We start from the raw sequence: 27,905 nt of genomic DNA, 5'->3' as shown, positions 1-27,905 counted from the left end.
GAGAAATAAAACCTTTCTGCCTCTATCTGAGACAAAAAAAAAAAAAAGCGCAAAATTAAAATCAGACCATTTTCTTAATGCTGAACTGCAAACTAGAGACTCCTTGGTTGGTGGTGGGTTTGGACAAAGACTCACAGAATGGTTTGGATTGGAAGGGGCCTTAAAGACCACCTAGTTCCAACCCCTGCCATGGGCAGGGTCACCTCCCACCTGACCAGGTTACCCAAAGCTCCATCCAACCTGGCCTTAAACAGTTCCAGGGAAGGGGCATCCATAGCTTCCCTGGGCAACCTGTTCCTCACCATACCCAGAATGAGGAATTTCTTCCAAATATCTGATCTACTTCTACCCTCTTTTAAAATCATTAATCCTCATCCTATCAGCACACATCCTACCAAAGACAATTTTCGCATCTTTCTTGTAGGCCCCCTTCAACCATGGCAAGGACGCAGTGCGGTCTGCCCAGAGCCTTCTCTGTTGCAGACTGACCAGCCCCAGCTCTCTCAGCCTGTCTTCATAGCAGAGGTGCTGCAGCCCTCTGATCATCTTCATGGCCCTCCTCTCTGCTACTGGACCCCCAGACCCCGATGCAGTACTCTTGAAAATTCTGAACCCTCTCAACATTGATAGGCATTTGTATATAATCCCCAGAGTTTTAGTTACAGGACTAGGTGCTCTGAATACTTTGACTGCTACAATATGCAGTTTCCTCTTCATTTCTCCATCGGTAGAGCTGTGAAGAGGATCACTTTTTCTTATAAAACCACAAGTGAATGACTTTCTGTGATGTAAATCTACAGCTACTGAGAACATTTGAACTCGCTATTTCACCACACCCACGAGGGAAGCCTCATCATCAGAAAATTTAAAAAAGGGTGGACGGGGGGCAGATTTTGTGGCTCTGCCCTGCTGTTACCACGTAACCCAGGGAATAACCCAGGGAAACTGAAAGCCCAGGGAGGAGAGGGGAGCCGCTTAGCGCTGCCACCGCCGTGAGGCGCCTCGGCCCTCACACGCGGCCAAACCCCCTGAGGGCCCAACCGCCCGGCAGAGCCCGGCCCGGCCGCCTCATCGCACCCGAGGCGGGCACAGGCGCCTCGAGGCGCCCGCTCCCCAGTCGGGGCCACACCGTGGCGAAGGCCGCGGAGGCGGGTGCGAGCCCCCGGGGCAGCCCCTCAGACGCACCTCCAGCCCGACCCCGCACCCTCGCCACGGCGGCGCCTGCCACAAGATGGCCGCCCGGAGCCCGCCGCCCGCCCGCGCCTACGCCGCCATTGGCTGGCTCGGCACAGCCGATCCCCGCGCGCGCTGCGCTGATTGGCCGGCGCCGTGAGGGCGGGCTCGGCCGACGAGCGGGCGGCGGAGCCGTCGCCCTGAGGGGCACCAAGATGGCGGCGGCGGAGCAGCGGCCGCAGTGGTGGGTGCGGGGCGCTCCCCGCCGCCCCCCGCCCGGCGGGAGCGCGCCTCAGGAGCGGCGACGAGCGGGAGGCGAGCGGGAGGCGCGCTCCGCGCTCACTCTGGCACCGCGGCGGGGACGCGCATGCGCCCGGGCGGGGCGGGGCGGGGTCTGAGTTCCCGCCTCGGCCGGGGGCTGGGCGGCGCCATTTTGTGCCGCTGGGCCTGTAGGGGGGACGGGCGGGGGCTGGGGTTACGCAGGGAAACGCTGCAGGGCACTGACGGTGTTTTGAGTCCGTATTGTCAGCTTTGTTAATGAGTGAAGGAGGCAGAGTTAAATCTTTCCTCGTGGCTTTCGAGGCAGTTCGGGAAGATGCGTGTTGTGTACACTGTGCACGAGAAGGGCTTCATGCCAAAGCAGCCTTCAGGTGGCACGGGCTGGCTGACAGACGATCTCCCGTTAATGAGGAAGTACAAACAGGATGGCTGTGTTTTTTCTCCAAATTCTAGCGAGTTTATTCTGGTGGAGTTTGGCTGATGAACGTCTGAAAGCATAGAACTACATTAGTGTCCCTGTAGCCACATCTAGAACTTATACACAGAATTAATTAAATTGTTCTTTTTGGACTGTGAAGAAGGTGTTTACTTAACTACTAAAAACCACGAGGGAATTTGACACTGCATACGTAGCCTCTGAGAAGGGAAGGGTGAAACACTGTATAGGTAGTTGCCAGTTTTTAATAATTAATGCTGTTCGTTGTTCCTCGGGGTCAGATTTGGCCTTCAGTTTGTTGTATGTTGCAGTGTTCTTATTTTGTTCTTTATTATCAGGGATATTCCACCAAAAAATGGCAGTGAAGTATTTTTCTCGCATGAAATTTATGAAAAATACTCATTGGCTCCAAGCCTGTCTGAACTATGGAATTTATCAAACAGGTATATATATATATATATATATTTTTTTTTTTTGTATATTCTTTGCTCTTCATAGTTGTTCTTTCGAATTTATACGTGGTCGTAGTGTTTTGCGAGCATCCTGTGTGCTGCCGGCTATGGCGTGATTTGTTAATGGCTGTGTGGGGCAGCAGCTGGGCTCTGCCTTTCCTGGTGTGAGCCCACACAAGGGAGGAGAGTTTAGGTTGGGACCTCTGGCTGGTCCTTACTGTCTTGCAGAATGGGGCTTATATTTTTGGGAGGGTTGTTTCGTTTCGGTGTCGGATGCACGTGTGGGGTTGGTTTGGTGGTGGGTTTTTTTGGTGTGTTTTATTTTGGCTTGGTTTTGCATACCAAAGAGGGCTGAAGCACTCAATCGTGATAAACAGTCTGTAACCCATGAACCAGACCTAATTCTTTTTAACAACTGTTGTCAGTCTCTTGTCTTCTCACTTTCTAGAAGGCTGATGTTTCTATGCAGTGAAATCCTTTTTACTTGTGTCTTTTGGAAGTAGCTAGCACTGTTTACACAGAACAGCAAGGTAGCTGCAGTGGAGATTCAACTAATTCCTTGGGTAATCAGGAAACTATATAGGCTGTTAGCTGAAGGATGGGAAGTGAAATGCTGAGGACACAAATAATTTTGGCATAGATAGTACTATGTGCTGCTGGATTTCAAAAGCTGGAATATTGTATTTAGGGTATTGCCTTGTTTGTTTGAAGAAATCCTCCAGCTGTTAGGGAGGTAGAGCTGAAAGCTTCTCTTGATGGATGAATATTCACATTATGGAAAATGGGGATGGAAACTCCGGTAGCTGTTGTGCTCTAAGTGAGGAATTTAGCACGTGGAGAAGTAATTTGTTCCAAAGGGAATTGCTGTGTTTTCATTAACTGATGCTGAAAACGTGCTTTGTAGGGGAATAGATGTCTCGCCATGTCCTACATCTTTAGCTAGAGAAAGGGATTTAAGTGTTTTGCCTGGTTATCTATGTTGGAATAACTCTCTGTGTGGTGACTGAGATGAGCACAATCCTCACAGGGTATTATTTGTTACTGCTGTAGGATTCTTCCATTCGATGAGGTTAAAAAAATGGGTGGGGAAGGGGTTTGGAGAATACATGTCTGTACTTAGGAGTGTGATTATGTTCAGTTGTGTATGGTAGAAGAGGGCTTATACTCAGAAAGAGGTTGCAACCCCAAGAATTTGGGCATCAGTGGAACTGGGTTGAGTGGCCATTATGAAGAAGAAGAGAAACGTAACCTGTTGGGGTAAATATGAAAGTAAAAGCTGGAGGAAGCATGTCAATTTGTATATTGGGGTTTCTGATAAATATTTTCTAAAGCGTATGTTCTCTCACCATAGAAGCTGTGGAGACAGGTTGCTGATAAAATGAAGGGGAAAAATTTAAGCCGTCAGCTTAAATAAAGTATAATGCTGTAAATATGGACAGAAAAGCTCTGTCAGATTATTTTGGTTTGCACCCTGATGAAGATTGTGACAGCACTGCATACTGAAATGATCTTGATATGCTGCCATTTCATTCAGTGCTGAATATAGCCAATTTAAGCTGCTAGAATTTCTTGACGTTCTTACATTGGCATATCTGAGTCAGCATCTTGTTGCTGCTGCAGCTTAATTAAATTTGCCAGTTTGTGCCACAAGGATGGACACATTCTCATATTCAGAGAGACAGCTGTGAAGTATTATTAAGAACTGTGGACGTGATACTGTTGGGTTTGAATAACGCCTGAGATGTTTTCTCCTTCTGGAACCGTATCTTAAAAATATGCTTTTTCCAAGATCAGCAGTTAACATTCATTTTGTTAACCTTAAATATTTTCTTTCTAAAAACCACTTATTTTAAATGGAGCAGGGCTAAGCTGGTCTTCACATACTGGAGTTGTTTTAAAAAACAGATTTATAATGCTGTTACTTTGTTGTTGTGAGGGATGCTAACGCTCTTTACCTTAGTCCAGTGCCATTTTTGGCAAATAATTTTAGCACTGTTCAGAACTGAAAAATGAAGCTTGTGTACTCTATTCTTAGCAAAAATCTCTAAGGAGATCTGGAATTCCTATTGTGACAGTTAAGTAGGTTTTAATTTTTATTTTTTTTTTTTTCACAGGGAAAGAAAAGCTTTTTCTAGGTAGTCTTTCCCCTTTACAGACATAACTTCAACTCATAAGTTAGGCCTCTCTGGAGTGCAAATTTTCTGAATACCACACATCAGCTAATGAGGAGATGTTGAGGCTATTGTTTCATTGATGTGTTTCCAGAGCAAAGAATCAGAGTTTAATATACATAGCTTTTTAGTCTCAATATTAATTACACGAATATATACACCTTTTAAAAAGAATATAAAAACCCTTTTTTTGGGTCTTGAAATCAATGGCAAACCTGCTGTTGGTACTAAGGGTTAGTCTGATGGCCCAGGTGAAGTTTCAGAATAAGAAAATTCTTAGGATTTAGGCTAGGAATTGGAATGGCACAGTATCACTTGATGCATTTTGCAGAATTTGAAATTTAATCTTGCATGACTGTCTTTATTGGTTCTGAAAAATATTACTCTTCGGGTGAAAAGCATAAGTTGTTTCACTTACTATTTTTCTTTCAGAGTGGCAAAGAAAAATGTGGAGGCATCGGCAAACTCTTCAGAAAACAAACAGACTTGTAACACACAGGCTGCAGATCCATTGGAGGTGGATGCTAAATCCACAACTGATGATCATCCTTTTCCAGAGCCTAGACTCCCCTATCCATTTACTTCTTGTTTGACTGAGAAGGAGCAGAAAACATACTTATATCTGATGACAAAGTTCTCAAAAAAAAACAACCATTTTCCACTCAATGCAGCAAATCAAAGAGAATTACTCATGTATTTGGTAAGTGTATGTGTAGATTCATACACACATGAATGTCACAAAGGAGAGTCTTACTACGTAGCAGAAATGTTTTAAAATTGAATTTGTTATAACTCCCTTTAAACCTTCATTGCCACTCATAATACCATATTAAAAGTATTTGGGGTGACATTTTTAAATAAAGGGAAGGTTCTTTTTTTTTTTTTTTAATTGAAAACTATTGTCTTTTTTTCTTTTTAGCAGGAGCTAAAATGTTTCATGTTGGTTGGTAGTATAATTTTAGCTGAAGTGCATGTGGTAATTAATCAGTAAATGTTTTAGAGCCATTGCATTTGGTATCCTGTGCTTCCTTGTAAATGCCAATTCCTTTGCTTAGTGCTGTATCAGTGGGAAAGTCTCTGGGCAAATCAGTACTTACTGCATTGTTGCTATTTACACTGTAATTGCTTATTAAGTCAGAGCTCAGATAACCTCACTTTGTCAATGTAAACTTGCTCCAATAGTGTCTTTTACCCCCCCCCTCCCCTCTTTTACTTCTTTTAACCACCAATGCATGGTCAAAAAAAGCTTGCTCTATTTTCCTTTGTTTTTAAAGGAAGTGGGCCTAATCTTGCAAACGTGATTTTGTTTTGTTATGTTTTGTTTTTTTTTAACTTGTGAAACTGAAGGCATGCAGAGACATGCCAGATTGATCATGAAATGGAATCTGTGCCTTTCTTTGTACCCATTGCCTGTGCTACCTCTCTGGAAATTTGCTGTTTACATACCTAGCCTACAGGTTTCCACTGTGACTTAAAAATGAGAATTATTTTTTCCCCTCCCCAGCAAATGAAAGAAGCAGTAAACAATGAAGTTGCAGAATTTATGAAATTTGCTCAAAATGCTGCAAAAAGCTGTATCCAAGACTACGATAACATCTCTGAAGATGCAGTACTTTATACTGAGGTAATTGTCAATGCCATTTTTAATTTGTATCCTTCTTAAACAATCATATTGAAATTGTGATTAAGATAGATACATACTGCTCATGGGATGTGGTGTTCCCAGAACTTCTGCTGATTCCATGTCTGGTTGAGCCATGGAATTCCACTTACGCCGTCCAGCGTGAGTTGGCCCACAGTTCAGATGTAGTCAATAAGATATGACAGAAGTGAGGCCATTGAATGCAATACTGTAGAAAGGTATAGTAAGTCATCAATGTGAGATCCTATTGGGAAGGAAGAAATCACTCTTTAAGTGCATTTACAATGACAATCTGAAAATAAACATACACTACTGGAGCACGCATTGAGCAGAATGTTAAGCTTTTCTCCAAAGTAGTATGTTACAAAGTCACTTTAATCAGAGGTTAATCAGGCTTTAATCATAACCATCTGCAAGTTCATGCTGTGTTAAATATCCAGTCTGACAATTTTAAAATCAAACATGACTGCAATTTATATATCATTCAGTGTTTAATATCACATTTTGGGAGAAGAATTACAGAATACAGATTTGATAAACTTTCCCATCGCAGGTTGACTTTCTGTTGAGTTTTTTCCACATAGTATCACACTTTAATTAAAAAGTGGCCTAGTTAAATACTTCTTGCTAAAATTTGTCTGTTCTACTAAGTACCGTATCACTTTCTTTTACAGAATAAAACAGAAAAATACATGTACTTATTACAGGGTAGAAAGTATAGCTAAAGTCAGAGGGGTTGATTTTATTTCATGAAAATACTTTATTTTGTGGGTTTTCATGTACACGGTATTTTTTTTCTCCCATTAACACAGTTTGGAAACGTGATGACAAAAATCATGCTTTAAAAAAAACGTGGGGGATTTATGATTTTATGTCTTACAGTTTGCAGTTATCTTAAGCAATAATAATCAATCTTAATTTCTCAGAACATGTCTCCAAACTTTGACAGTGATCTGCTAGATATTTCTCTATTATCTACAGGAAGAATATTGAAATTGGAAGTATGGCAACTGCAGGAAATAAATTTATTGAAACTCTTATGAAAGACACAAATGCTTAAAGGTTTTGTTTGTTTGTTTGTTAGGAATTATTCAGTGCTTGTATTGGACACGTGAAAAAGTACCCTGAGTTTTACACGCTCCAGGAGATCATGAGTATCATGGGAGGAAAATTTAACACACAGTTGACCTTTAGGCTGGAAAAAAATCTTCTTGTAATGGTAATATCCTAAATATACTTGTTGTTCTGTTGTTATTCTCAAATATAATAAAAGTATATTTGTATTCGGACTATATTATGCCAAGATTGAATTTGTTGTTAAGTAATATCCAATGCTTGGTTAGGGATTATAACTCAGTGAAAAGCATCTGAGTAAAAATAATGAAATTATTCTTGGCAGTAAGGCTGTTAACCCCCTTCATTGTATGCTTACAGCTAAAAATTATATATTAATAGTCCTTTTTTTTTGTCTTCTTAACATAACACTAACTTGCACCTGCATAAATTATTAATATATTTCATTACAAAAATGTTGGGTCATCATGATTTCAGTTAAAGTTGTTTCCTGGTGTTGCTCTATTTTCTATAAGGGCACAGCAAGATATGGTAAAACATATTTCCCTACCATGCCTGTTCAGCTGCCCACAGATTATAAAACTGTTACATCTTTTATAACTCCAGATAAAAAGGCTTCTATTATGCAAAATGTAAGTAACCTTTTATTGTCATTTTTATGGCATATATTGTAGTAAAGAATGATTTGTTTCTTCTTATGTGGCAGCATTGTTTCATTATTTTCGTCTTCATCTTACACATCTTGTAGCATAGAAAAATGTACTGTGCTGTTACTTGAGTAGTAGTATTTCATGTATAGCAATCATACCATCTTCTTTGAAAATCAGCTTATGGCATTTTTGAGCTAGTGCTTCATGATGGGACTTCTCTTTTCTCTCTGTGAATTATTAGAGCAGCCCTTTAATTAGAATACATTGTGAAAGCTAGATAGAATTGTTTATTAGAGTATTATTCCGTTTAAATTTTGTTTTGCAATTATAAAGTTGGGGTGTGGGTGGGGGAAGGAGGGTGGGTGAAGGTTTGTGATTTAAGCAGTCCTGACAATAAGAAAAAATACTTTAGACTGTTTAGTTTTCTGAAAAGTGTATTGCATTTCCTTAACCTGGAAATCTCCTTTGCTAAACAGCATAAACTCCATGTCTGAGTTGAACAACTTTTCCATTCCACCTGGTTAAGTACCTGCTGTTGCTGTTTGTGTTCATCCTCAGAGGAAGTGGATTAGTGTTTTCATTCTGTATGATTTGCTTAGTTTGACTGTTTATTCCAAATAGTTTGCTATCCACCTATTTAAGGATTTTTTTCACATATCAGAAACCAACCTCTCAACAGAGACAGTGCAATTGCAGAGACGTTTGTTGCTTAAGAAAGCAGCAGAGGTGACACAGGAGAATGATTTACCATTGAAGGTGTTAGAGCTGTAAACTATTATTTCTCAAAAATTCAGAAAAAAGAATATGGCTAGATGTTCTTATGGCTAGAAATTCTCTCTCATGGCCCTTAAGGCTCCCGTGCTTCCATTATCTCCACAGTTCTTAATTGTTCTTCTGCCTCGTGAGCATGCCCAACCTCTTCTTTTCATGGGAACCTGTATTCATAATTTTTCTACTTCTGTCATCTCCGTTTATATTTTTTGTGGTTTTATATTTAAGGTTCTTTAGAGATAATTTGTATTCAAACAACTGTGCAGTTTTAATTATGCTTTCCTGTTAGACTGCTTTATGATGCTATTACTTAACTTGTATGAACATCTGTAATATATGTTAGAATGAATGTGTTGTTTTTGCTTCTACATTGTACTCCTGTATTTTAGTATTCTCCAAATTCCTGTTTGACCTGGTAATTCAAATTAGTAGGAATTAGGAGAAAGATAGAAAATAAGACATTTTTCCTTATGCTGAAAGGTGGAACTGTAGGATTCAGACAAAAACCTTAAGGAGAGTTGTTGTGCGTGTGTTTTTTTGTTTGTTTGTTTTTGTTTGTTTTTTAACCTTTTTCCTTTGATTCTGATGGTATTTGGGCTTCTGTAAGGGTGCAAGTTAACCTATGTTGTTTGGTTGGTTTTGAATTGAAAATTCTATGTCTTAAAAAACTTTTCAATTCTAATTTTTTCTGTTTAGGATATTAGTTCAGATTCAAATGCAGAAAAACTTGCTTTGAAGTACTCTCCTCAAGTTGTTTTAAGTAATCAGTCATTATTTACTTTGCTGAATAACCATGGACTAAATTACAAGGAACAGTGGGAAATTCCAGTTTGTGTTAAGATGATCCCTGCTGCAGGTACAGTATATTTTTTTCCAAAAACTACATTTTTGTCCACGAAGTCTTTTATATATTCTCATAATCTGTTTTCAGCTGACTGAAGAACAAGAAATCAGTATGACCAGTAAAATCAACTGAGGGAAGGGAGAACATAGTAGTCTGGTTAGTTTACACAATAATAAAATAGTTTAGTTTGGGTTAATGAAAATCATAATTGTAATTCTAAGTTCAGATTCTTAACCCTTTCTGAAGAAGCTGCCCTCTACAATGTATCTATGAGTGTCTCAAGTGCTTACATGTTTTTAATTTAAGAAAAACTAACAAATAAAATCTGGCTGATTCAATTCATACATCTCAAAGGGAAAAAATTGGAAGTAAATGATTTTCAAGTGTAATCTGGTAATTACGAGTCATATACCTATGCTTTTTAAAGAACAATGGTAATTTAAGTGCAGTTATCATAAAAAATAATTTTCAAAATCCATTGATATAGAATGCCATCTGTTATCAAGGAGGAAGGTTAATAGCAAGATTATGTCTACACTTCGTTTCCCTCGTTACTGAGAATAGTAACAACTGCTATAGGTATGGCCATTAATGTTGGGTTTGGAGAGAGACAGCTATTTTCCAGTTGGGGAAAAAAAAGTCAGTTAAATGTCCTTTTGCTTCTTAAAACTGTAAACTCTGCTCCTTGGTAGGAAAAAACTGCATGGTGCTGTTAATACTATCAAATGAACAGGTTTCAATAAGATAAATAGAAACTCTGGAGTTTTATTTAAATAAAAAAAAAGAATAAGGGCAAGTGCCTTCCTGAATTAAAAGGTCCAATTCAGATCATGGAATAATGAATATACTCCATGAACATTCATTATTTATTCATTTTCCCAATCGCAACGAAAAATGTTTTGACTAATCATCTGAATACTATACTTTAGTCAAGCACCCCATCAGTAATTTGAATATAGAGTGCTTGTTACCCCTTTTTTTTTCCCTCCATTATGAGTATTAGTAATGAATATTATCTTGAAATGTCTGTTGTGTGTACTTCACACAGATTTGTATGGCAAACTCTTGGATAATAGTAGCTAGCAAATATCTGCACGTTTTACAAGTTTTTAATTTTTCTACCGAAACATTTAAGTACTTTATCTGCAGTAATGTGCCTGACTCCTTTCGTTTCAGCTTTATGGTTCTTAAGCTTAACTTTTAGATTCAAAGTTAACAGCCAGTGGGGCGCTGGGAGTGTGTTAGCATTACATAATGTTTCTTAAAGGGTTTCTTCTCTGTATCCATTGCCCACTCCCCTCACCCCTACATCTCGCATTAGTGTTTTTATTTCTTCTTCAGATTTTTCTAAAACAGAGATAGCGTGGCCCACCTGTGCCATTGATTTCTGTATAATATTGGCCTGGGTATTGTGTTTGGTTTTGGATGAATTTATTAATGATGTGTATATAAGTTATAAACAAAAGAGAGTGGGGCAGCAGAGCACTAATCCAGTCACTGAGTAGAAGAAATTTAAACTGAAGCCATTACTTCGATGTGATATGAAGAATCTTGAATCCTTAATTCTTACTTAGAAATTCTCTGTGTAGAATTGCATTTAAAATGTAATCAACTGTTAATGTGTTCTGTATTGCTGCTTCAGGATGATCATAATTTGCACTATATCTGGACATACTTCTATTTTCCATTGATAATGAATGAGAGCATAATATCTAGTGTGAATGTGGAATTTATTTGAACATATTTGAAAATTCAAAGATTTATTGTTTAAATTGTACAGTGGTCTTTTTTTTTCTTCCTTTTAATAAGAACTCAATGACTTCCCTTTCTTGAAAAGATAGCAAACCAGCTAAAGTGGTTTACATTGACTCACCTCTTCTGAAAAAGGAAATGACAGTAAGAGAGAGGAACCAAGTCTTCTATGAAATTCCAATGGATTTCCTAGCAACTAAGAAGTCTTACATTTCAATTTCTGATATTTTGATGGACAAACCAGCTGAGGACAATCTACTGCAGTGGGAAGTACGTAGCTTCACGTTTTCTTTGGGTAAAACAAAATGAAACAAACAAATAAACAAAAATCCTATTAGATGTTGTGGTTTAACACGGCCGGCAGCTACACACCACACAGCCATTTGCTCACCCTCTCCCTTCCCTCTCTGGGATGGCGGAGAGAAATGGGAAAGTGAAGCCTTTGAGTTGAGATAAAGATAGTTTATTAAGACAGGAAAAATAATAATAACAGTAATAATAATAACAATAATGATGATAATAGTACTACTACTAATAATGTGTACAAAACAAGTGATGCACAATGCAATTGCTCACCACCCGCTGACCGATGCCCAGCCTAACCCCAAGCAGCCGGCCCCCACACCCTGGCTAGTCATGCCTATATATTGCTTATCATGACCCCAGATGGTATGGAATACCCATTTGGCCAGTTTGGGTCAGCTGCTCTGGGTTTGTCCCCTCCCAGCTCTTGCTGCACCCCCAGCCTGTCCACTGGCAGGACAGAGCAAGAAGCTGAGACATCCTTGGCTTGGTGTAAGCACTGCTCTGCAACAATTAAAACATCAGCATGTTATCAGCACTCTTCTCATCCTAAGCCAAAACATAGCATTCTACCAGCTACTAGGAGGAAAATTTAACTCTGTCCTAACTGAAACCAGGACGCTAGGTTATAGTTCTAAGTTACTTGTGTCTTAATAAAGGCAAGTTTAGGTTTCCTGTAGAGTTTTTCTACTATTGAGGCACAGGCACTGTCTTTGAAGATGTCTGTCTAGTTCCTTTAAATGCTTCCATTTTGTCTTCAGCTCAGATTTAATGTTTACTTCTTTAAAATATTTTTGACTGGTTTATTTAGGAAATAAAAGTTTTATGGGCTTTTCTTCTCTTTTGAAAGGCCTTTCAATACCTATGGTTTAAGATATTCCACATGAAACACTGGCATTTTTTCATTAACAGCCCTGTCTCCCAACAGTCAGAATGTGGATAGTAGAACAGTTTTCAGGTTTCCAACTTGGCAGTGTCTCATTTGTGACTCATACATTTTATTTATTGGCCTGTTTGATTGTATTATATTTATCTTCTTCTTCCTGTGTGAAGATGGCTTCTGATACTTACGAATACAGGAAGATTCCTCTTCCAAATGACACAGGAATGGAGTTTGATGATGATGTTACAGAACTGGAAACTTTTGGTGCAGCTGTCAAACCCTCAACGACTTCTAAAACAGAAAATACTTCTACAGTTAGTAATGCTGTTAAAGTTTTGTCACATGACATAAAATTAGGAAAGAAAAAGACATCCACTCTAAGCAGTGGAGCTGAACAGGGGAAGACCTCACTTTCTGAGCAAGGAGTTTCATCGTATTCCAACATACAGTTTCCATCATGTGGCGTTCTATGCTTCAGCCCTGGAAAAGACTCATCTCATAAAACCTTTCAGTCAGAGGAGGGAGAGTTGAACAAAGCACAGCATGTCATAAACGCAAAAGTATCAGACAATGAAACAAAATTAAATACTTCATCTAATGCTGTTAGTTTCAAGAAAGAGTCTGATCCTGCACAAAAAAATGAGACATACACTCCTTTATGCAGTAGTGACACTGATGAAGAGCGTTTGATAATTGATACAGAATGTAAAAATACTGATTCTTGCAAAACAACTGTACCAAACACTGTTTCTCATACCTCATCACGGACTTCCAAGTCGCCTTCCCCCACCCAAAATCCATCAGCAAGTATGACCGATTACTCAGAAGTTGTCGATCAGGGAAAAAATGCTTCCAAAAAGCTAACAAGAAAGTTGTCCAAAGAATTTGATCCTGTGGGACAGATTTTAAAAATGCAAACAGAACTCCTTAAGTCACCTTCCCGAAAAGGTCATGAGCAGCCATTAGTGAGCTGTGATAGTTCTACTGCTATGCAAGCTCATGTGCCTCAATCTCCAAAACTGTCAGTGACCTCCCATGCAGAAACTTTGCCAAGTCCTGCCTCAAATCCCAGTGGCTCATCTAGGAATACCTGGACATGGCTTTTTCAGGGCGTGCCAAAGAGTAAGTAACAGTGTTCGCTGGGTATTGAGTAAAATTGAGACAGTTCACTACAACTTACGAGAAAAAGCATTCTTTTGTGTGAAGAAAATCCTAATAGTACTTCTGTTATGTTTATCTGGATATGATTTTTTAACAGTACCTTTGCACCACTATCTAAGCCCGAGGCTTGATCTGTTTCAGTAACTAATAAATGGATGGCAGCTCTCAGTAGGCATTCATTCTAAGTATGTTTTATGCTGAGTGACTGTGACATAGAAAACAGCCTTTCAATTCTATTTGTATAGAATGGTTTGTTTGTGTAAAAAATACAATAAGAAGGATCAAATATGGGGGAGTATTTAATAATGTACTCTTTAGAAGTTACAGTAGATATTTTCCAAAATCATTTAAAAAGCAAACAAACAAACAAACAGAAGTGACTTCTTGTGCCTAATGAGCAGGCCATTCACCCCCAAACTATTGTCAAACAAAAAAGCTACCATGAGAGGGGAAAAAAAAGCTATTTAGCTGCATGGTGAAGTATATGCAAGTTTTGTCATTTTCAATTTTATTTTTTCTATAGGAAAGCTGCCCGATGAACTTCAGATGCTTGCAGAAAACCCTTCAGAGTATAAAGCACCTCAGGATGGCAACCTTGTGTATAAGCTATTCAGTTTGGATGATCTGTTATTACTTGTGCGTTGCAATGTGCAGAAAGTGAAGCCATTGCCACATTCCCATAAAAAGAAAAAAGATCAAAAGGTACAGCATTTTTTCTTCAGGGTTTTTGGTTGGTTGGTTTAGTGTGGTGGTTTTTTTTGGTTTTCAAGTTGTGCTCAACTGGAATCTGTTCCTTAAATATTATTCCATTTTAATTGTATCTCTATGGTGTACATCTTTTTAAGTAAATATTTGCTCTAGGAAGAGAAGCAACTTTTTTTTTAGCCTACTTGATTAGAACAGATAAATGTAGTTTTGCATTTCTTATTACAGCTATATTTCAGTAATATGTATATATAATTATACTCACATAAAATCAATTTGAACTATTCTTAAAAGTTAATGCACCAATTAGTTTTTCACCAAACATTTTGAGGTTGTTCAGGATCACAAGTACATGGCTTGAAAAGGCTGTGAAATATATTTTAGCAAATTGTTCATCCTAAGAGCTAAAATGCTTCAAGTACAAGTGAAATCTAAATATTCCTCTTTATATCAGGTCCTCGTTACATCGGGAGAAAGAAATCTTATTCTGGAATTCTCAGTAATTCATTTTTTGTCAAGAGTCCTCACAATCATTTGACAAATTTGATCTGGCATCTCCCTCCCGAAAATACCAGAGTGGTGGTAGGCAGGTATACATATGCTATAGGAGGTGTTTATACTCTTGTTGAAATAGAAATTGGTCTCAGTAGCCCTGATTACTTGTTAAGATTCTGTGCTGCGAATCTTACTTTGAAGAATTATCCTAGCTTTGCTGTCCACTGCATGTAAAAGCCTGTGAATGGCTGCTTGGTTTTCTAATCAGAATTTGAGCACTGTTTATTTTTGAAAACTACTGCTGGAGTTTAAACCTTAGTTTGTCAATTGAGAGAGGCTTATATTTTCTCTGTTAAACATGCAAAGGTGAGGTTCTGACAAGGTGACTAAATAGCAGAATTCTAAGAATGAGCAAATTGGTATAATTATGTGTGTTTTTTCTTAAATTCCTGCAGAGGGCAGTAGAGCATAGAAGTGGGTACTTCACAATAATACAGTCTCAGTATTATTTGTAAAAGCTTGCCTAGGCCACCCTGTTCCATTTCACCTTCCTTTAAATAGTGTCTCCATAGCCTTAAGCTCATAGCGTGGGTTTCATAAAACATGAGCCATTACATGAAGTCCTTGGCGTAGTAGAAGAATATATTGATTATTAGTGACAAAATGTAGTTCAAGTGCAGTAATCATTTTTTTTTTTGACAGTCAGTGCTGATTTTGCGTGTATTTTCACTTTTGTAGGTTGTTCCAATATTCCTGTTGCCAAAACTGGAATACCAAGCCTATTATGGTGTTGAAGCTCTTACAGAAAGTGAAGTATGTCAGATGTGGACAGAGAGTATGTTGCATTCTGCATGTTTATTTTATATTGGTAAGTTTGTGTTGATTTTTGCTTAAGAAACATATATGTCTGAATGCTCATGGAATAACATGAAAAAAGTATTTATTACAAATATATTCCACATGTCCTTATTTAGTTTCATTTTCTAATTTAGATTTTCACTTTCATCTTAAATAAGTTTTGTGTCTAAATTTTTTTTCCATGTGGTGATATTTCAACTTTGGTTTTGGATGGTTAGCATCCAGTAATGTTTTTTTCAATAACTGCATGTATTTGCCCTTCAAATAAAAATGTATCTATAACCCTGATTTTAATTTTCAGAAATTAGTTATCTTTATTATTTCTTTTTTTTTTTTTTTTAGTCATATACAACATACATATACAACATGAATTAAGGGCTGTAAAAATAACTTTTTATGAGATATGTTCTATAATATGTTTTATCATTTTGTGAAATCGTTTTAAGTGAATCTGTTATCACATACCAACAGTGGTGAAGAACAGACCATCAGGTGTATGATTCAGAAAATACTGATTTCTCAAGCTTTGAACCTTCAGCATGGGAAAGGGTCAAATGCTACTTGTTTCTTTTTTACAGCTGCCAATAATGTTTATACTTCTACACTGATAACATGTAGACAGATAAGATAAGAGAATGAGGAAAAGCAAGCAAGATAAAACCAGACTAAGTTTTGTACTGTTCAAAACTATGAGAAATTAAAAGCTTTGAAAAGAATATACTTATGTCTCAAAATTAAAGTACTGAAAATAACTTTATGCTTTTGCAGAAAAAGAACAATATATAGTGTGAGTTTATTGAAAACTTTTTATAGCAGTTGGTTGTATTGCTCAGGAGCTTTGAACGCTGGATGATCACACTTACATTACCACATTTTCCAGATTTTCCATTGTCCATACCTAACTGATCCATGAAATTTTGCTTCCTAATAAGTGTTAGGACTTGAAACGTACCTGTCATGGGATGGTCTTCATACTCTTTGTCCTGTATCATGCAGCAGATGGAAAAAAGGATGATGTAAAAATGTCTAAGAATGGGAAGTAATGTGTATTCAATGAGAATGAAGTTGTAAAAAATCCTGTGTAGAAGAAATTACAGCCATAAATCAGAGCATAGAAAATAAAAATACAATAAATTGGGGATAAAAAACATGGAAATGTTAGCAGAAATGTATCTTAGCGTAAAGACTATTTTGTGCAAAATCAAAACTTAAACCAAACAATCTAGGAATTCAGTGTTACAAGGGTAACTTCCTTAACAAACTTGCAGTAAAATATGCTGTATTCAAGTTTGTACAATGATTCAATGATTCTTTTAGAAGTCAAAAAATGTTATGTCTAGTAGGATACGTAAAATAAAAAAAATAAAAAAAAATAAAAAAAGGTACGTATAAAGAACTTGGCCAGATTATTTTACCAAAGTTTTTAATATACACATACCTTTAATACCAATTACCTCGTAATTAATAACATTTTAGAAGGAAAGATCTGCAACAATTAAAGAAGTTAGCCAAAACGCATCTTAGACTACGTTTGGTGCTTGCTTTGGGGTGAGGCCAATCCTGTTTGTACAGTGAATGAATGTTCTGCAGCAGGGCCTTGCTTTCCTGTTGTAGAAAGCTCTGTTTTTATGGTTGTTATGGTAGCAGTTGTGGCCTGTGGTTGTCTTAACCTTTCCACTTCTGCGCTGAATGACACTTTTTGCTCTTGATGACTCATGCCAGAATGCTATTTTAGAAATGTTCAGTTCATTCTTTCCTAATTTCTACTTAGAAACTTTGCATCTTATGGAAGTATAAGGTTTGTGGGAAATCAGATATGTTTTAAGTGATAGTTTAGCTGATTGAATCTCTTTGTCTGCTCTCCATATTTATAGAAAGTTTTTTCTACTTTCTAATTTTGAAAGTAATAATTGATGTGGGTTTCCCCCCTCTAAAATTCCTCACAAAGACAAAATAGTGACATACAAAGTTCTCCATTTCTAATTTATCTTGACATACTCTACTGAAGCTTTTTTTTTTTCCTTTTCTTTTTTGAGTAGAAGAACAGTACTAAACTGCACTGAAATTTAGCCCCTTCAAGAAAACTTTTTATTAGCTTCTCTGGAGGCACAAGCAGTGTGAGGAAATAGGGAAGCTTGTAGAGGCTGATGATTGGCTTACAGAGCATGCAGGCTGAAAGAATGCACGTCTATCTAATCTTACATCAGTAACAGGATACTTAACATATGGCTAGGGTGCAGAAGTTTGCATACAGCTCACCCAGCCAACACCCCTTTACTAGGGCTCGCAGGAATGTAGGAGAAAAAAGTCTGTGTGCTGCAGGAGTTATTCTGGCATTAGCAGTCACCCCTTCCTGATTCAGAGGTTTCTTAGTCTCCGCTGTACAGTGCAGATTCCTGCTAACCATGAAACGGGCGTGGAGCCCTAGGCAGGCAGGCCTTGATAAACGAGCTTCTGACAGGCTCTCTGTTGTGCTCAGGAGAAAGTGTCCCTGAGGTTGAGAAACACTAGTTATTCCAGTCATGGTTGTTTGTCAGCTCTTGGATGTGCTTCTTCCAGTAGCAAAACCTGGGTCCAGGAGTGGGGGGGCTTGTAGGAGTTAAAGTGGTACTCCTAGCATGTGGGGCAGGCCTCTTCCCAACTATTTAACAACAAAATATACATATGTATACGTATATATATAGATTTATTTATTTATTTTCTAATGCTACACAAATGGACTCTGAGAATGTGATTAACTTTTGATACTGACAGAATATGTGGTTTATTCAGGTAGGCAGGTTGGGGGCTCTGGATTTTTGGTACCAACATGTAGTTTCTTGTAGAGGTAGGTAAAATAGATGCATGGAAGTCAACATTAAGTTTTGTGAAAAAGCATCTGCCACAGCATTTAATAGGAAACTGTTGCCATGTTCTACTTCAGGCTTCTTTCTGCTATGGTTAAAAATGTTAAAAGGCAGCTGTAAAATTTTGCTTTTCAGCTTATGTTTTTGGGGAGCTGTGAAAAACATTGTGGCAAGTGTCCTGGTTTAGTTAGACACTTCTTTCAAATGGCATGTTTTTTTTTTCCTGAAACACAAGTGACAATTCTTCAACAGTGATAATATCCCTGTATCACAGGCAGCTTAGAATAGGGTGAATGTCTCATTGTTGTTCATTACTCTGATAAGTGCAAGTAAGACTACTGCTATCATGTATTTGGGGTAAACAGAAAGACAGACTTGAATTATTCATTCTCTTGGATCATACTACAGTATGAAATTTTTAACGTGAAACATGACCTATTGTAAAGGAATTTTAAAATTAGCAATAGTAAAGACACAGACTTAGTGCTCGTCTTGAATTCACGTGATAGTACAACGGTGAAGACATGAAAAAAATGTTTAAAAACTTATTTTTACTATTAATAATGCAGTACCTAGAAAACTTGCCACCTTATTCAGATAGTTCTGAGACTATGTAGATCTTAAGTGAACCCTTTATAAGTGAAGTTTTGAGTGCTTAGCAGACATCAGTGGTAAGTTGGTTAGGAGCTCTTGGACCTTGAAAGAACTTCTACTCACAGTATTAGTAATCTTTTGTGTTGCTAGATGGAAAGTTCTTTGGACCTTGGCCAGTGCCCTATAATTGTCCGGTGTTCTTCAGTGGTATTACTCTGACTGAGGGAGGAATCTCGTAGCTCAGCACAGTGACTCATCAGTGCTGCCAGCTCAGGAGATGAGAGAGAAAACGGAAGTTTACCCATTGCCTCTTGTGTAAATTGCAAGATGTGCTATCAAGTGGAATTTTTTATTTCATATATTCTCATAGACTTACAGTTTGTACAAAAGCAGAGATACTGTTTTCAAACAGAGTGTGCCATCCTCCAGATGGCAGAGCACATTGCTCGGTTGGTTGCTTTAAGACCCCTTACTACTCAAACAAGAAATCCTGCATCTGCAGAGGGAAGTAATCTCTCTCACATTTCCTAAATCGAGGACCTGTATTTTATTTAATCAGTAAAAAAAAAAAAAAAAAAAAAAAAAAAAAAAAGTGATAAGCTTTCTGATTAAAAATGGAAATGCTTCATCCCAGATACTATTCTTCAATTGGTTTTAAGTGCCCAAGTATAGTTTACCTTCACCTAAATAGAATAATATTGTCTTTTAAATAAAGATTATTTGAAAACTGATTGGAAAAAATTACTGTATGGTAACTTACTGAATGTCAAGTATTTTCAGTCAGTCATTTCTCAATTATAACATACAGTAATATAAATTAGGTATGAGTAGTTCATAGATTTTTTTTCCCAGCTATGCTGTCAATGAGTTTAGAATGGAGAAGATTTTGATTTGATAAGACACTAATAAGGAATGGAGAACACATTATAAAAAAAATAAAAACGACTTCAAGTTTCTTTTCTTACAGTTAGCAATGCAGAGTATTAATCCTAGGTACTTAAGCCTTACACAAGATATTGATATCAAGAAAAGCAGTAAATGCACTGGTATTTAAAAGAAACCAGATGTCCTGGTGCCTTTTTGAAAATCTAGTAAAAAGAGAGTTATTACTTGGTCATCTTATATCATATAACAAATTGCTGAATAATGTTTATCCTTGAATGTGAAATGCTTTGGCTTACCAGTTATAAATGTACAATTGAAGCGTGTAGACTACCTACAAGAGCAAATTTGTAGCAAGGCAGTTAATTGTATTGAGCAGGTCATTTTTATTATGCTGTCGTTTCCTCATTTTGTGGGAACTGTAATAGAACAGTTTTCTGGGAAAATCTCAACATGAGAACTTCCCTTCATAGGTCACCACATCTATGTACAAGCTACGATAATGATCTCTATTGCTTAATAAGTGAAAATTTGGGCTAAACCATTCCTCTCAGCAGTTATTATAAAAATGTGTTGAGGAAAGCTTTGAATTGCTATTCCTAGTGATGTCAAAGATAAATAGTCTTTACCAATTTGCTATGAAAAAGGCCGGAACAGTAAGCTGTATTTTTTTCAAAAAAAAAAAAGGCAAAGATATCCTCACAATATGAAATAACATAAATGTTCAGATAACATATCAGAATAGAAAATGAAGTAATTTAAACACCGAGGTAAATTTACCTTAAAAGATAAACTTGGGTGATCTGTACAGTGAGGAAGCCTAGCGTTAAACGCATCAGAAGAATTTGGGAAGATACAAACAAGCAGACAAGATTAAGGCCATGGCAAAATTAAGTTACATGTGCTAGACCTCATGCAACATGTGAGATTTACTGGAATCATGGACATTTCCCTGATTTAGAAGACAGTCCAAATTCAGTTACCCATAATTAAAAGCAACTGAACTGTACATTTTACTTTGATGTACTGTGCAATAAGTACTTTTCGCTGCTCTACAATGTAAAAGAGCAAAAAATTTTATTCTCTTTAAAATGCATTAGGTCTGCAAGTTATGTTTTTATATTTGTTTGTTCTTTCTTTTTTGAAAAAAAAAAAAATAATGTATTGATGTTTTACAGGGCGTATTGATGCTTTTACATCAAAGCTTATTATGCTAGAAAAGATTTCTCCAGAAATATTAAGAGAAAAACTTGGATTGATTAAGTGAGTATTTTTAGTAGTTCTTTAATAATGAATTTGAAATTATAATTAGCCTTACAAGTAACTACTTTTTTATTTCTTTTCCTTTTTTACAGGCCTGCAAACTCATTGAATATACTTCATCACATTTTGAAGAAAGTGTCTGAGTAAGTTCTCTATTCTTATTGGCTGTATTTATTTGCAGTGTTACCCAAGTGATCCTATTTCTTCTGTAGAATAGTTGTCTACTCTTTGATTTTGTGGAGGATTTTTTTGGATACATGAAATATTTTAGATTTTTTAGGTCTAGCACAGCATAATGTAATACCATGTAAAAGTGTTCTTAGGGTTACAGTTTTTGTGTAAATGATGCAAAAGAATAAGAGCTTATTTCTTATGAAACACTTAACTCAAGAGAGGAGGCTGGACACTTCCAAGCTGATTAAACAGGAGTAAGTTGTAATGCTATCTATGTATGCTGACGTTTAGAACTTGAACTTTTTATTTTTTTATAGTCTTTTTACTTTATGTGTGGCAGTAACACTGACTGTTATGTTCCCTTCTGCTTAGTATAACAGCTTATGTTTTTTCTGTACACCATTGCAACCTTTCTTCTGTTTGTTTTGTTTTGTTTTGTTTTGTTTTGTTTTGTTTGTTTGTTTTTTATTTTATTTTATTTAGCTACTTCAGGGCTTTCAGTCTGCAAATTTCTTTCCTTTTTTTTTTTTTTTTTTTTTTTTAAGCAAGTTTCTTGCACTGTGTGAAGCATCTTAATTTGAATTACAGAAGAGTTTTCCTGCACTAAGTAATTTCTGTGGCTTTGTAATTTGTCACTAAGATTTTTTTTATATGGGCAGTTGTTTGATGTTTATCTTCTTGAAAACCTGTTTAATCCTGTGTGTATAAAGCAATTCTGCTCTTTGGGTCTATCCATATAAGCATTGTGCTTGGTAAGATGCTGGTTAAATAAAATGTTACAGTTTGCTGTAAGTGGGCAGTTTTCAACATATGCTTAAATGTTTTGTTGAAACATAATGTAAGTAACTGATGACATACATTGATGATAAATTTGTTCATTATAAGTATATTAGAAAAATATAAATCAGCAAGCATTTATGAATACAGATTAACTCACTCATTTTTGTCCATAGTCTTTTTGTGAAATAGGGACAGATAAGTAAATACCTAAAGTTGCTTTGTTTCAGCATTAGAAACTTACTAGTCCTGGTCAAATGGTCAGATGAAGTGAAGCAACGAAACAAACTAATAAGTGTTTTTAATTTTTATCTCTATCTTTTCAGTTTGCAGGAGGGCTCTTATCTATTGACTCATGCTGCAGGAGATTCATCAGTTGCAATCTACAAGAGTTGTCTTGACAAGGCAACGAGAGCATCGTATAACTTACATAAGGCCCATTGTGATTTGCCCACAGTACCTGCCACATTGTCAGTCCCTTGGGTGCCACTAGATCCCAGCCTCCCTTTGCCCTATCACATGAATCATGGCAGAGTGCCATGCACCTTTCCACCTGCACCCCAAGAATCCATGTGGAAACACAAGGTCAGTATCACACTTAATGGAAAAACAGATCACCAGTCTTGAAATTATCTATTTTAATCCACTGGATGTAGCTGATGAAATTATCTGTCTATCTGTCATCTCTGGGGGTATGAGAGATCTTTTAGACTTCTGCATCTACTGCCAGGAATAGGGATGCCTTTTTCCTGAAAGGTATTCAGCTGGGATTCATTTTACTTAACTTTTATGGAAAAGCAATATTGGAGCTTGTTATACTTTCAACAAAGAGAAATGGAATACTTTGTGTAGATCTACCTTTGCGCCAGGACAGGCCTCTTCAGTAGACTGCAGGACTCATGCTGTAGAGTTATTTTCTCCCTAATGACTACAGAAGTATAGATGATGAGCACAGCTGTAGACAGGTACGGTCAAGTGAGGTGAATTCTACTCGCAGAGGTCTGTTCTATAAGACATTATATTGAACTTTTATTCCAGTTCTCTTCTAATGTGTTTTTTAAAAATGCACCTTTTTCCCTGTTCGGCAAAATCTTTTCAGAAAGGAGCTCTGCATTGTTAATCTTAGTTAATCGTGCTGTTGGACAGCAAAAATAATGTAGCATTTGCCTTAAATAAAAGGTTTGTAATTTTAAGGCTTTCAGTGCAGCTGAAACAGATACAGTGTTTCCATTTATAAGGATTTCCTAGTTTTGCTTCTGAGGGTGCTTTTCTTGATGTATTTTATCTATGGACATGTCAGAAGTAAAAAAAAAAAAAAAAAAAAATGTTTTCAGGCATTATTTTTTTTTTCCTTTTGGTGTAGATTTACTGATTTGTTGAAAGCCCACATGCTAACTATGCCTAACTTAGTGGACTGTGGGATACTTTTCTTGCCAGTTGTATGTTTTACCTACATCCTGACCTCATATGAGGGCAACACAGAGCAGTTTCTAATTATGTTGTGTGCTTTGGTTTCTGCCAGACGGAAATCCAGGCATGTGGGCAGATCCCACTGGTGACAGGAAGACCAGTTGTGCCTGTCACCCAGGCCAGATGCAGCCTCTGAGGCTGGCTGGAATGAGAAGTAGAGGACAGCTCTCTGCAGGTAGTTGTGTGTCTATGCTTAATACAGATTTAAGATTATTAATTCTTTTTTTTTTTTTTTTTTAATGTGCCTAGATGACGGGGGTGAAAGGGCAGTCGGACACACCCTGTGAGGGAAAGCCAGTAACTATGGAAACAAAAGGCAATCCGGCTAAGCCTGTTAGAAATGAAGGTGTGGCTCCAAAGAAGCTGAAGAAGATTTACTGCAAACAAAGAATGATGAAGAAAAAGTGGAAAATGAAGTAAAATACAAGTGAAGTAGGAATAGCTGAACTGTGCTAAGTATGGGCTGGAAAAGGAGAAAATGAAACAAGAAATCTGAGGCTTTCTTGCAGTTTCAAAGGAGCCAGAACAAGCTGGCAGGGGAAACAGCTCCAGAGCCATGTTTAAAACACTGAAAGAGTCTATAAACCTTAACCCTTTCTTACCTCAGTGCATACATTCAAATTAAAATCTCAAGTTCAGTCAGGTTTGTTTTGTTCCTTTTTTTAAAGGCAAGTGTCTGCAGCTGAGAAGAGGAGAAATGTATATTCTGTCTCATTATTTCCACAGAAAAACTGCGTCATGAGGAATGAAGCAGTGGTTGACGGCAGTATCTGATGTCAAACAATAGCAAGAAAAACAACTTTTCAGTTCCCTTAATTCAAGAATCACTACAGATTTGGTATTCTGATATTTTAAATCATATTTTGCTTTATGTGATGTAAATAAGAGATGTAATTAGTTTAATCATTTTAGCACAGTGTCTAACAATTTTTAAATTACATTAAAAAAATACATTCTTTTTTAGGGTGGTGTAGCAGCTGAGTCTTGGGGAACAAAAGCTGTGCTTGTTTGAAGACTATGTGCTATAAATCTGCACTAGGAAACTTAGAAGTATAGCAAAGTTTGAAACAGTTAAAGAGTATTTCTATGATTCCCCAACACAATTTCCAAGAAGTTTGGATTCCAGCATGTCTTCAAAAATTAATATTGCAGTTTTTTATTGTATTACTGAATAGTTGCAGCCTAAATATTGTATCAGATTACGGGTGGATATACTGTAGTGTTCATCTGAGGTATTAAGGTTTGCCTTAGGTCATTTGATAAAAAAATACCCGGACTATGCTGTGCCTCAGCAGTTCACTTAAAATTTACAGCCCAGTCTGACAGACTGAAGTTAATAAGAGAGAGTATTTTTATTGTTTGTGAAAAGGCCAGTATAAAGCATGTTGTAAGCTGTGATGCATCTGTAACTAACATGATTGATTGTGAGAAAGATAATATTAAAGCTATTCTATGATACTGACTTTCAAAACAGAATTTCAACAGAAACAATGTTAGAAATTGTGGCTGCAAAATTATGTTCTCAACTGTAGCTTTTGCTTTCTATCTTTTGGACTGCAGCCTAGGTCTTCCTTTACTAGAAGTAGTGATTTTAGAAGAGCTCACAAATTCTTGAAAGTTTCAAGAATGAACCCAGTGAATTCTTTCCCATATTGGTATTTTAAATCACACTACCATTTTAAAATGTCTGGGCCACTTGTTTGGTTTTTTTTTGAGTGATATTCTGGCTGTTTATATACTGCTAACGTGAATCAAAGACCTTACAGGTTTCCTTCCAAGTGTTTTATTTGGACAAAGGAAGATTACCAACTCTTGACATTATACTTTTATCATGAAAGTAAAAATAAAACATTTAATTTATTCACTGGGTTATACATGTTTGAAAAATCCAGCAGACAGGTTCTTTTAAGCAAATTTAAGCAATGAATGTACATTAAAAACTGTTCTTTGTGAAATACCAAGTATTTTCTGATTTTTGTCCCTGTTAGATATATTTATAATGTTATTCAGTTTGTTTTAGCTGTAGCAATATGTTACTGACAAGCTGAATTAGCGTAGAGCTGTTTGCACATTACAAGTATTCCTGATTCAAAATCCAAAATCCATCTAGTGACCTCCCATAATAGGAATATTTTAGTTGTGAGTCATTTCTGCCACTTAACTTAGTCTGTGTGGGGAATCAAAGCAGTTTTCAGTGTGTATACATAAAATCTCTATCAAGAATTTTGTGGAATTTAGCTTCTTGATACAGTTTCTTATGTTAGAAATGTGTGCTCGGTTTGCTAATCAATCTATGCAGCTAAAAGACTTGCTTCTATCTTTTAATGTTAACCTAATAATAGTATCCAAATTGTAGTTTATTATCCATTTAGAATATGTAGGGAATATGGAGTCTGTATACAACACATGAAATGGCTTTTTAATTCATTATTATTTTTTTTAATTTATTTATTCTGTTTTGGATTAAGTGGCACTGGAGGAATTGGCTTTAAGGTAGGTTACCTGTTTTAAAGACAGCTTTTCTTCACATATCATGGGGTTTATTTGTTTGTGCCCTTTGTTGGGTAGAGCACATACTGTCAAAAACTCTGGTCTGTTCATTTTGTTGTGGCCGTGCCAAATGTACCTTCATAAAGTTTTACACAATTTACTATTTTTACAAGCCAGTTACAGCACAACAAGCTTTCTGTTGTCAGAAAGGAATTCCTGTTCTCCATAGCTTTGAAGATACTAAAATGAATCTTGGGGATATTCTCCAAGGGGAGGAATTTGAAATAACCGACACAGAACAATATCACTTGGATAGCTCTTATTTGTAATAGTAGGGAGGTTTTGTGTCGTATGTGTTTTTATGAATGCACTCCAAATCTGCATGGACTTGAAAAGTAAAGAATAGATTTGGTTCTGATAACTATTGCTGCTTCCTAGATCAATATCACACCTTTTTCCTATGTCTGCCACATCCTGATAAGGTCTTAGTACATGAGGTTCTGTGGGAAGAGAGATGCTAGTTTTAACACCATATGAAAACCAAATCTTGTCTTTTTAGGTAAGAGCCTGATACAGCATAAAGACAATATGTCCTTGATACCTTGCTGCTGGATATTCCTGTTTACCAAAAGATTGCCTTGCTTTTCAGCATCGTTGGTTTGGTGAATTTAAAAATGGAGTAATGTGAAATATCGTGGACTAAAATCTGTTGTGAGTTTCTTACTTTGCTAAATTTCAGCTTTGTAATCCAATGTGATACCTGTATTTAAAGTCAAATTACATTATTGTTTTCTCTAATTACAACTCTAATTACAACTCTGCTTGGTGAAAGGGATCTGCTAGCAGAACATATTGCTAAATGCTCATTAATTTGAGGCAAATGTTGTAGCAAGGTATATTTCATTTTGTATCTATAATGCCATTTAAAGGAGTTTGGTGAAAGGAGAATGGATAGGATACTTATTTTGAGCAGTAACTTCTGAACTTTGAAACAAAACAAAAGGCTAAAAAAATATTTTATTTAAAAAAAAAAAAAAAGGATTTCAGTCAAGTTTGAAAAACTGCTATCAGTTGATGAATTGTTGGTCCTATGCAGACTGATCCTAAAGGGACAGTTACCTGTGGAGGAGAAGGAAGGAATACAGGAGACTGTTACGTTACCACCAGTCAATTCCCAAATCTAACGTAGAGTGTAGAGCTGTGCAAAGAAGGAACATGCAGTTGGAGGAGAGTGAGCAGGCCTGGATCTTACTCCATGGAAAACTGTTCCTCTATCGATAGCTAATACTGATCTTATTTGTGGCCTCAGTCCACTAAATTTAGGAACAAATTTTCAGGTACCACAATTCTGTCCTATAATTCCAATCTTCAGCTTGGTGTTTGGAATGGGTTGTGCATTTACATTAAGGTTTATAGGACTCATTTTTAAATACAATTAGTACTTTTTGTCGATCTGTACTTTAAGAATATCTTTTTTATAAACATTTGAAGTGCGTAGTTAGATGTTACTTATCCCATCTAAAAATCTTCCAGTTTTATTTTTCCCTCATTAGATTTTTGTCTTTATGTGATTTACTTGGTTATAAAGAGCACATACTGTCCTGCCTCTTAGAATTGGAAGTTGTAACTACGGGAGAATTGCCCTGAGTCTTTCTAAATTCGGTATTCAGTTCTCTCTCAGCATTTTGGTGCAAATGTTTGTGGTCTGGTACTAATGGGGCAGTTTGTGCTGCTACTTGTGATTTTTTTTTTTTTTATTC

General features: G+C 36.9%; 1 protein-coding gene across 6 annotated transcripts; it reads left to right on the top strand.

Annotated features, from left to right (window-relative positions):
• The first annotated feature begins 1,358 nt into the window (after positions 1-1,358).
• ICE2 (interactor of little elongation complex ELL subunit 2) lies at positions 1,359-26,952 on the top strand. 6 transcript variants are annotated; one of them, XM_032194886.1, is made up of 15 exons: positions 1,359-1,417; positions 2,227-2,331; positions 4,944-5,211; positions 6,016-6,135; positions 7,238-7,372; positions 7,743-7,859; positions 9,345-9,504; positions 11,330-11,514; positions 12,601-13,552; positions 14,115-14,293; positions 15,530-15,659; positions 21,150-21,234; positions 21,327-21,377; positions 22,512-22,770; positions 23,905-26,952. In XM_032194886.1, exons 1-15 carry the CDS (start codon positions 1,389-1,391, stop codon positions 24,073-24,075), a joined length of 2,946 nt encoding a protein of 981 aa, XP_032050777.1. In that variant the 5' UTR covers positions 1,359-1,388; the 3' UTR covers positions 24,076-26,952. The 6 variants fall into 6 exon arrangements, with proteins under 6 accessions (XP_032050777.1, XP_032050782.1, XP_032050781.1 ...); XM_032194891.1 differs by having other exon boundaries at positions 1,402-1,421; XM_032194890.1 differs by lacking the exon at positions 1,359-1,417 and adding an exon at positions 1,585-1,622.
• The last annotated feature ends 953 nt before the right edge of the window (positions 26,953-27,905 follow it).

The sequence above is a fragment of the Aythya fuligula genome, chromosome 11 (assembly GCF_009819795.1).
Source record: "Aythya fuligula isolate bAytFul2 chromosome 11, bAytFul2.pri, whole genome shotgun sequence".
Lineage (NCBI taxonomy): Eukaryota > Metazoa > Chordata > Aves > Anseriformes > Anatidae > Aythya > Aythya fuligula.
Note: the sequence above shows the minus strand (reverse complement) of the source record. Positions and strands in the feature narration are given on the sequence as shown.

Bases quoted from the DNA above. Each gene is read 5' to 3' on its own strand.
- ICE2 (XM_032194886.1), top strand. From the start codon at position 1,389: ATGGCGGCGGCGGAGCAGCGGCCGCAGTG. The intron at 5,212-6,015 runs GTAAGTGTATGT...TCCCCTCCCCAG, and splicing joins GAGAATTACTCATGTATTTG to CAAATGAAAGAAGCAGTAAA. The intron at 13,553-14,114 runs GTAAGTAACAGT...TTTTTTCTATAG, and splicing joins TTTTCAGGGCGTGCCAAAGA to GAAAGCTGCCCGATGAACTT.